The sequence below is a fragment of the Chlamydotis macqueenii genome, chromosome 3 (assembly GCF_036417535.1).
Source record: "Chlamydotis macqueenii isolate bChlMac1 chromosome 3, bChlMac1.mat, whole genome shotgun sequence".
NCBI lineage: Eukaryota > Metazoa > Chordata > Aves > Otidiformes > Otididae > Chlamydotis > Chlamydotis macqueenii.
This window is the reverse complement of record NC_141558.1, coordinates 101,327,244-101,337,738: the sequence shown is the minus strand read 5'-3', so window position 1 is coordinate 101,337,738 and position 10,495 is coordinate 101,327,244. Positions and strand designations below refer to the sequence as shown.

Here is a 10,495-nt window from a genome sequence, read left to right as displayed (position 1 = left end):
GCTATGCCAGAAATATATTAGGCAGAAAAAAAAAAAAAAAGGAAAAAAAAAGAAAAAGAGAGAGAGACATTGTTGTTCTCATGTAAATTTAATGTCAGAATATATTATCTGTGACTGCACTTCACAACTCAGCATGGCTTTGTGTGAAAGATAAAACAGTCTGATTTACAGCGTTATAAACGTTTGCTAAATGCCTTAATTGCCCTCTCTTCTTTCAAAGTGGCACTTTATTATTAGCTTAGAGAGTGTGCTATGCAAGGCAGATCATTTTTTCCTAATTCCTTACTGACACCTTAAAAATCTGTATTTTGCTAATATTCCTTTGAATAAGAAGAGTGTCTGCTTTACCTCGGCATCCAGTGATGAACAGCCACATTCAGCTCCTCGTTACTATGGCAATATTACGTAGGAGGTACCGAAACAGAGTGATGCTTTTATCTTCTCCCTTTGTACTTAGAATATGCTCTCTTCCCCCCTCTTTATTGTCGAACAAAAACAGCCACAAAGGGGGATGGTGAATCATTCAAAGAATCAAAACAAAGGTTGTTTTATTAACTTTGTTGTTATATTAACTGAGGATAAATGGCAGGGCTATGAATGAGATATAAACACCAAAGACCTTAAGATATGATCTTGCAAACAAAGTATTTTCTTTCTTTTCATAAAAAAAAAAAAAACCAACAACAAAAAAAACCCCACCAACAACGCCGAAACGAAGCGCCAGGGACCCGCTCTGCTTGCTTCTCAAGCAAAAGGGAACCCTTTGCTGTTTAGCAGGGCCCAGGCAAAAGATATGGAATGCAGAGTAAACTCTTCAGGTGGGCAATGCAATACGAACAAAGCGTTCAGTCCTCCTGAGTGCAACTGAGGGATTCACAGCAAAACATCTCACTTCCATCTATCGACCGAGCCACTTGCAGAAGCTCTGCCTGGTTGGATCAGGCAAAGGAAACCAGAGGAGCAAAGCCCCAGCCTGGGCCAGCCAAGCTCCCTGGACACGATGGCTCAGGGAGCAGCTGCGTAAAGCAGTTTGACAAGGGGGGACCGCTGCCACAGCTGAGGATCAGCCAGAGGTGCCACAGCTGGCGGCAGAGCAGGTTTGCTGCACTCCTCCTGTTCTGCTTACATTCCATATTCACTCGCCAGAGGTTAGTGCTACAGTTATTACCTGCGAATTTATTGTCTGAGTCGACATTCTGAAGTTTGGAAAGAGAAAAGAAAAATAACAGGATTCCACAGCCCACCCTCCCAAATAAATAAACTTTTCAAACTCAAGAAAGGTACGTTTTAGGAGTCCTAACTTGATATACTACAGGAGAGTACCAGCCCAACATCTCTTCAGTTGCTCCTTCAGACAAGAGAGCCATTTGGTAGATGACTAGTCTATGATTCTACTTGCACTTTAGTACTGCCCTAGACAACCCATTTTTCTTCCTTGCCAGCTTCCTTTTGACAGCTACACAGTCTTAATGTACATTCCTGTAGCTTTCAGCATTTTTAAATAACTTGCCAGCTGAGGCAGAGGTTCCTGATTACCAGGTTTAAGCCTATGTGTCATTGGCTTATTTTTCTTTCAGAAATTTCATTAAACCTTTAGAAGTAACCTGCAGTTCCAAGTAATCTACAAATTGCAGGATTTTTAACTCCTGCTGGAATAAAAACAGAGTTTGTTTTGCCATATAGCTATAAATAAATGCAGGGAAAAAAATCCAGAAAGTGATTAATCTTAACTTTGCAGCAAGGCACTTCCCACGGACAGCAGAGAGAAGCAGTTTAGAGACAAGACTAGGAAAAGAAAAAAAAAAAAAAAAAAGACACCTCCCAACAGTAAAGTGTCAGTATGACCTGGAGCAAGGTTAGCAAGAGGGATGTGAATGTCATACCTTGCACAATAAGCTTTCCCAAACATTCCAGGAACCGAAAACCAGTCCAAAATGTACTGTAAGCATCAACACGAATTCAGCGTTTGCTATTTCGCAGTGATTCCCCCCTGCAATACTGCCAGTTTTAAATGAAAGATATCACGGTGATCGCTAACACTATCTGGGTCAGACTATTTCCCATTTCGAGAGAAGCTGATCCTAAGCTCAGTGGGAAAAATTAAGAAGCCATGAGATTGGAAGTGGTAGATTAATATTCTCCTTCTATTTGTAATTTAAAGGAATCACTTGCTAATGGCATCTGGTGCATCATCTTCCCGATACACCCGCCAAGCCAAATTTCTACCCTAAAATGATCTGTGTAAAGTCCGCACACAACATTTTCCTCCAAGTTAAAAGCAGCTCAGTGACTACCTATGAGCTGGAAAAAAGAAAAAAAAAAAAAAAAAAAAAAAAAAATCATTCTCCATGGAACAAATAGTCAAATACAGTTGGCAGTACAAAACAGCTTCATAACAAGTACTAAACCCCGGGGCATCACAGTGTTCCTTTTGAATGATGTTCGTACACAGTGTTTGTGCCTGTCCCGACAAGATAATGCAGTCACTGCAAACAGAGAAGTGGAGAAGGCCTGCTAACGTGTAGGAGAGCCCACTTGGGCAGAGTCATCAAATTCACTCTCAAGATCTGCTCAGCACTTCACACAGCAGTAAAAAAATAAATCCTAACGACGTCTGGTCCCACACAACAGCCTCCCAGAAACACTTATTCAACTATTCTTATTCAACTATTCAACTTTCTCTCTTTGCTTTGAAATTTTGTCTGACAGGGCTTGGGGGGAGAAAGGGGAGATGGGTTTAGCTCATGATCAGAACTGTACGAGAAGTTACCATTAGTGGTTGCGACAGGGAAAAAAAAAAAAAAAAAAGTGGAGGGGGGAGAAGGGAGATTGTATGATATGAGCATCTATTAAAAGGGCTGGATCTTTGTTAAGACTTTCAGATACTAGGCAGTAAGTAAATAAAAATGTTTTCAAAGAACATAACCATAATTACTATGTGGATTGTATTTTAACAAAAAAAAAAAAAAAGTAAAGCCACAGCTTCTCACTGAGCACTATTACCTGTTTCCTACAACCTGCTTCCAAGCTGGAGGACATGGCCACCCATGTTTCTCCCCACCAGGGAGCCTGCCCCACTCCACGCTCCAATCCAGCCCCTCCTGAACAGCTGACAACTTTTTTCCTCTTAATGGCAGCCAGGTGCCTCATGCACTTCTTGCCTTTTCTTAAGAATCTTGCTTTTGTCTGCTCCTACTTCCATTCAAGTCATAAATAGCCCCCGTTAGTTTTTAATTTAAAGCACTGAGAGTTTTGTTGCTTAGCATCGTTCCCACACGGGGATTTTGCTGTTCAGAAAATGCCCTGTCAAAGAAAATGCTGCAAATCAATTCCCAACCCCTTACTATCGGACGTACCTGGTCTGCTGCTGGGACTACGCTGACGGGTGAAACTCAGTCAGCCAAGTGAGTGCCAAAAAAAAAAAAAAAAAAAAAAAAAAGGCAAAATACCACAGATTACTACAATTTGCTCTCTTCTATGCTAATTGCTAAAAAGTTAATAGCTCCTTGCTAATTTATTTTTATGCTTCATTAGGAACCTTTTTTTTTCCTTTTCATTCAAAGCTCAGCTTTTGCCAGCACTCAGAAGTGCGATGATGACAGGAAAAATGATGAAACCATTACATTCCTCTAGTCAAAGTGCTGAAAGCTGAACATCAGTTGACTGTCACTCAACAGTTCATTTAACCACGACGTGAAACTAATTTGGGGAGCAGAAATTAGTCTTAAAGATTTTATCACCCCTAGCACTTCCACCGAAGATGTGAGCCCTCACAGTAAGAACGACCTCAGGTCACGTTCTCAAGACGCCTTCATGCAAAACACAGACTGGATGTTTTTCACATCTTCAATTTTATAAAAACAAAACAACCACAAAACTTTAAGCTAGTCTAGAGCTCTCAAGCCTTCATCGTACATTGCAAAGAAGGAGAAAAAATTAAAATAATGTCCTTCTAAAAAAAACTTCTATAACCCTTTCAGTAAAATTAAAAGGGGCTAAAAGCCCTTATTTCATTGTCTATGCACTCATCTTAACTGTTATCGCTGGGGACCAGCTGCTTCCCCTGCAAGCAGCTCCTCACCCACCCCACATCCATCCTCTGTCCTGCCCCTGAGGCCGGGTGCAGATCCAGACCAGAGCACAGTGGCCAAGCTGCCCAGCTACAGGCACTCCGTCAGCCGCTGCCGCCGGGTCTTCCCCATCTTCTCAGAAGAGCATCTATGAGTAACAAACTACCAGCACGATTTTGAGAGACTATTGCTTCTGGTATTCCTCCCTGGGAAGGGAAAAAGACACTCATGCCTTTCTCTGAGCTGCAGTAACTTTGGTGGTTCCTGGGCTCAGCAGAAAAGGGTGGGTGACCAGCTGGCTCCAGGCTGGCCTTACATGGGTGCCAGCTGGGAGCTCGCACATTGCCGCAACCAGTTCTTGCAAACCGGTGATTTCTCTGTCAGGAAGTATCAAAGCCCAACCTGCTCAAAAGCTCTTCCTCTCTTTACAAAACCACCGCTTAGGAGAGGCTTGTCTTCAGAGAGAAAACAGAATGTGTCTTTAAGTTGCTCACAAAAAAAAAAAACCAAAAAAACCACCTCTCAACTGGAAGGAGAGCTGATGCCCAAGACAGGACCCCGCTGCTCCTCCTCGAGCTCTCCGTGGGCTGGCTGACAACAGCACGTAGGGAACACCGCTCATCTGGGCCTTACAAGGGTTCTGGTGAGGAAGAGCACGAGAGAACACAAAAGCTGGGTGACACCATGCTCTTCCCTCAACCCTGAGAAGAAGGAAAACGCAAACTGCGGCAGGGCGCTGAGGAAGTTGAGATTTGGGCTGGGACCCCAGAGCAAATGCAGCAATGTGGAGGGGTGGGGCTGGTCAGTTAGATAAACATGAGCTTCACCTCTGCCTGGCTTCTGCAGGCTGGCTCAGAAACAGCAGAATGGCTGACACCATCTGCTCCTGATCTTAAAAAAAAAAAAAAAAAAAAGAAAAAAAAGAAAAAAAAAGAGAGAGAGACACACACACCCAGAATATGTGGTTTGTTTTTTTCCCCTCTTTTTTCCACCATAAATCATACTGATGTGTTTGGAGGAAGAAGGGAAGCTATCTACCCCAAAGCAACTATTGATTATTTTAAGCATCCATGGCACCAGCTGCTCATAAGTGTCTTTCAGCAGCTAAAAGGGTCATGAGTGGGAGCCTTAGGCCGAGGCACCTTGAAGATGGCGAATACACTGTAAAAAGCAATTGGAGGGGAGCTGGTGGAGGAGAGATGCTGTTTCACAGCATCCTGCTTGTATTTTCCAGTCGTGCCAACGGCACCTGGTCCTGAACCCACGGCTCAGGTGGAGGAAGGCTCCAGCTGACTGGGAACTGGTGGGATGGAGGTGCTGTGATGGGAAGTTTCGGTTCTCAACAATTCAGAGGGCTCTCACTCTTTCAGCAAAAGAAGGAACCGTTATTAGTTTGTGATATGATGCCTACTGGCATATAATTAAATAACGGATCCTAGACAGCAGGAGCGATGCTGCACAAACGCAATGACTTATCTGAGGGTTTGCACCGCTGTCTGAATCTCCAGAGGCATTTTTGTCTTTCAAAGCCTGCCACTGGGCTCAAACATCTATCATTAATGAAGTAAACAAGCAGTTCTATCATGTTTCATTTACCTTCAATTTTTGGATGCTAGAATCTATCAGTTTTCTTTTTAATGGAAAAAATACCGAGAGATAAGCTACATGGAAAATTAACAGAAGTTACTGTTAGTACGTAGGAATAATTTCCTTTGTCTATTCTAATAATGCTTGTAAGATTTATGGGCATTTCAGATAAAAGTATTCAGAACAACCGGGGCATAATTTATTCTTAGAAGAGAGCAGAAACCTAGCAAAGACCAAAACCAATAAATCTTGCTGTTAGCAAAAGAGGGACTGTTCCAAGCAGACATTAGTTATGTGACTCCAGAGAGCCCAGTGGCTCCCAACCTCCAGCTCAAAATCAGGACTCCATATCCTCCTCTCAGGATGACCCCCCCTCATGCCCACTTCCAAATACCATGCATGATGACTTAGCTTAGAAGATCTTAGCTGCTTCGTCTCTGGTAGGTTGGTACAAATTAATTCTTTAGGGGGGAAAAAAAAAAAAAACAGCAAACACAAAAAACCACAAAACATCTATCCAGGCAGCTCCCGAGCTCTCTAATTCTCCTTTCTAGTGTACTTTGAGCAGGTTCCTCCTTTGCCAGACTTGACAGTCCCCTTCAATGCCACCCCCACCCCAAGTCACGCTGCATTTGCTGCTGTTGTGCGTTCAACTTCATTGAATTTTGTGCCGTGCTTCAGACTCTGAACAAAGCAGCTTTCAGCCTCGCAAGTAAGCTTTATCATTCTTCAGCCCTTAGTGAGTAAATCGCTTTCTGTTGCAGTTGGAGATACTGATCATAGTCTACGTGAAAGCATGGAACAGTTCCAAGGAACAAGATTTGTGAGAGTCCAGGATGCTCCTTTATAAACTCACCTTCCCAAAAGAAGGGACACATGAGGAAAACCTGGCTACAGCTCAACTACTACTGCTTTCCTCATTGTTAGAAAAGGGAAAAATGACACAAACGTGGGTCTGACATCAATCCAGCATAAATTAAATCTGGCGGGAAATTTGCAATTGTTAAGGCAGATTTGCTTGAAGATGTTACTGAACATTGACGACTATGGCAGAACTATGTGGAAACTCAGTTCAAATATGAAGATGCGTATTTCACAGCTAGCACTACAAGTGACTCTACGTTTGCTTAAATGAAACAGAATTACTCTCCATACATTCTTTTCCCCCACGCTTTTCTCTCTGGCCTTTGAGCATAGCTCTTTCACACCTGTATTAGATTGGTTCATTATTTTTTTTCAGTGGCTGTACCGGTGCACTTACTAAATAAATATTTTTGCAAAGCATCAACTTCATTCCTGAAGCTGGGGGGGGGGGGGGAAACATGGAAAAAAAAAATATTTGAACAAACCTGGAGCAAAAGGGAATACTGTACAAAATGTAGCATTATCACTATGTCATGCAACTAATGTAGAGAAAGGTTTATCTCCCGTGATTTAATGGAACAGTCGACACAGGCATCATTGGGTGTAAACAACTGACATCTACGTGAAATGTCTAATTCCCAATTTGCGGCACTAAACTCACCGTAACCTGTCCCTAGCTGCGCAAACATTTGCACAATGTTTACTGTACCATAGCAAATATTTAGGCCTTACTTTTGCTCTGAGAAGTTGGGCGACGGCAAGATGAGAGCAGCAGTAAGTGGCCAAGACAAGCGTAAGCCCGTCCAGACTTACCTTTTCCTTTCCAGCAGCACTTTTTGCACGCCCAGCCTCTCCCGCTGCCCCCGACCCCGCACACTGAGCTCCGGGGAGCATCGGCCACGACCCAGCGTGGGGGGAACAGCTGCCGCGGGGGCGGGGGGGCCGCACAAAGGAAAAGGATGCGGATGCCGCTGTCTCCCGCCCCCCTCCATCACCTCATACATCGACGGCAGCTGGGGAGGTGGGTGTGAATTTCTGCGCGGGGGTGTGTGAAATCGCGGCGCCCCCCCACAGGCCCAGCCTCTGCTTTCTCCTTTCCCGGCATAGGGGGAGCGCAGCAGCCGCTGCCCCCACCCTGGGGGGCTCTCACCCGCCAGCCTAAAGCTGCCCGTATTCGCACCGCACACGCTCTCCGCTCTGCTCCCGCTCGCCCTCCCCATTTTGAGACGCCCGGAGAGTGAAGACCGGCGCTCGGGCGGTCACAGCCCAACGCGAAGCGGCCAAGGCTGCTGCAACACGCACGTCGAGTAGTTTATTCAAATAAATAAAAATGAACTTTTTATGTACAAATATACAAAACCATTACGCACATCGTACAAAGTAGAAGTCTTTTTTAAAAAAAAAAAAAAAAAAAGGGGAGGGGGGAGCGAGGGGAGGACGCCCAGAGCCGGCTCCTCCCGCACCCGGGCACGGCTCCTTTGTCCCCGGCCCCAGCGGCAGCCCCACCCCGGGCACCGGCACCCTCCGTCCCGCGGGCCCCACCGCCACCGCCGCCGGGCCCCCGCAGGGCACAGCAGCCCGCACCGGTGGCTGCCCCCAGCCCCGCCCCGCTCCCCGGAGGCTCAGAGGGTGCCGAGGTGCGGCAGCGTCTCCAGCCGGTCGGGGCGGTCGCGGCCAGCCGCGCTCTCCACGCCGCGCAGCCACTCGGTGCATTTCCGCACCAGCCCCTCGTCCACCGCCGCCGCCCCCTCCGCCTCCTCCTCGTATTCCTCGTCGTCGTAGCGGTGCCGGTCGTTCAGCAGCGAAACCTTCAGCAGGGCGCGCAAGTCTCCGCCGCCGCCCGCCCGGGCGCCGCGCGGGGCCGGGGCCGCTCTGCCGCCGGGGGAGGGGGCGGGCTGCCCCCGCTGCCGCTCCCGGCTGCGGCGCTGGAGCACCCGCACGGCCTCCGGGGGCAGGCTCAGCGAGAAGCGCGGCCCCGTCTCCCCCGCCGCCCCGCCGACGCTCTCGCAGGAGCGGCTGCCCGGCCCCGTCCGGCCCCGCGTCTGCGGCGGGGCGGGCTGGGGCCGCGCCCCCCTCTCGGTCGGCGGCCTCCGCGGCGGCGGTGGCGGCCGCTGCAGGGCGGAGCAGGGCCAGGAGCTGGAGAGGGGGCCCGCCCGCTCCGGGGCCGCCCCCCGCGCCTTCCTCGCCGCCTTCTCCTCCGCCGGCCGAGGCGCTGCCTTCTTGGGGGCCGCCGCCGCCGGCGGCTTCCTGGGCTGCGCCCGGGCGGCAGCGGGGCAAGCGGCGGCGGCGGGGGCCGGCAGGACGGGCGGCAGGGAGGCGGTGCGGCCGGGAGCGCCCTCCGCCTCCTCGCTGCGGGCCCAGGCAGCCGCCGTGCGCGCCGCGGGCAGGGCCGCGCATCTCCCCGCGGGCGGGCAGGGCCCCGCTGCGCGGCGGGGCTGCAGCCCCATGGCCAGAGCCGGACCAGCAGCCGCGGCGGTGCGGGGCGTCGGCTCTGTCTGCGCCGACAGCCGCTGCTTCCCCCCCCACCTACTCCACCTCGACAACCCGCCCCCCTTCCCGCCCTTCGCCCGCCCCGGAACACCCTTTCCCCGGCGCGGGTGGGCGTGCGGGAGGGGACGGGGTCCTCCCGCCGCCCCTCGCCCTTTCTGGACCGGCCGCCCCGCCGCGGGCGATGCGCTGCCGCCCGCTCTTTTTCCCCGTGCGTTTCCCGCCCGGCCCACGGCAGCGGCGGAGGAAAGGGACGGCGGGGCTGGTGCCCCGAGGGGCGGACAGGCTCCCCGTTCCTCCCCAAAGTCCCCAGGCGTCCCGCTGTGAAAGGGCAGGCTTTTCATGTCACGTTAACCTAGCTCACTCGCAGCACCTTCACAACATTACTGCTCTTTTGAGCTCCAGAAGCGCTGTCAGCCACACGAGGACCCAGAGCTGACTCGCACCTCCGTGAAATTCCAAAACGCACAAACCCCTTGGAGGACAAGAGCAGCCTGGCTGGGTAATGAAGAGCCTAGCCCAGAGATTCTTCTTCCTAGCCCCCATTCCTTCTGCGATTGAAGCAAAGCACATTGCTCAACACTTCTGGCTTTTTTTTTTTTTTTGTGTAGGAGGAGACAGACAGTACCCTAAACAATAACAATAAAGAAAATCTGAATGACTAATACCATTCTAACTAAAGATTACAGTGAAGGTGATGGTGTACCAGAACTGGTGGTTGACAGGCAAAACCAACTCCGGAACAAACAACTGCCCGGTCCTGAAGCACCGACAAGCAGGATCTGATCGCCCCGGTGCCAGTTACAGTCTGCAGCAGCAACTGGGGCAGGGGCAGTGACAGTCCTCTCCAGGATGGCATGCATCACTGCCTACTGGTTCAACACAAACTGAAAACTAGAAGGAACTACGACTACCTGGTCCCTTTTCACCAGCAGGAAGGATGCCTCACAGGCAATTTATTGTTACTAATCAGTTAAAAGGCATGACTGGGTTGTTAGTTTTGCTGCAAAATCATGCATCCTTTATACAGCTTCCCCAAAAGATGTTGCTATTTTGTGCAACATACACTGAGATTTAACAGGAATGTACTACAATTTGTGTCTCTAGCCTGAACCTGGAATAGTGAAAGATGGGTTTTTTGCCCCCTTCCTGGCACTGCAGCTTGCATCTTTTCAAATCCATTCCTTCCTCTATTTGTCGATTAGAAGGAAAAAAAAAAAATCCCAAACAACCAGGGTTTAGAACGCAGGTAATCAAGCACATCCACCCCGTGCTAAAAAGAAGCTCCTATAGCATAGTATCAGCCATCAAACATTAAGGATTTTACTTTGCTCCCGAATAGCTTTTAGTTGAAAAAACAAAACAAAAAAAAAACCAAAACGCAAACCAAAACAACCTAGAAATGAGAATACTTTATTGAAGCTAGGCAAAGAATTAGACTGTTTCACTTCAATCTGTTACTCGTTTAAGTAAAAATGAAGTTTGTC

General features: G+C 48.8%; 1 protein-coding gene across 1 annotated transcript; it reads right to left on the bottom strand.

The window, feature by feature from the left end:
• Nucleotides 1–7,808: 7,808 nt before the first annotated feature.
• Nucleotides 7,809–8,980, bottom strand: PRR18 (proline rich 18). Its single transcript, XM_086745285.1, has one exon. It carries the CDS (start codon nt 8,966–8,968, stop codon nt 8,144–8,146), a length of 825 nt encoding a protein of 274 aa, XP_086601411.1. The 5' UTR covers nt 8,969–8,980; the 3' UTR covers nt 7,809–8,143.
• Nucleotides 8,981–10,495: the final 1,515 nt, after the last annotated feature.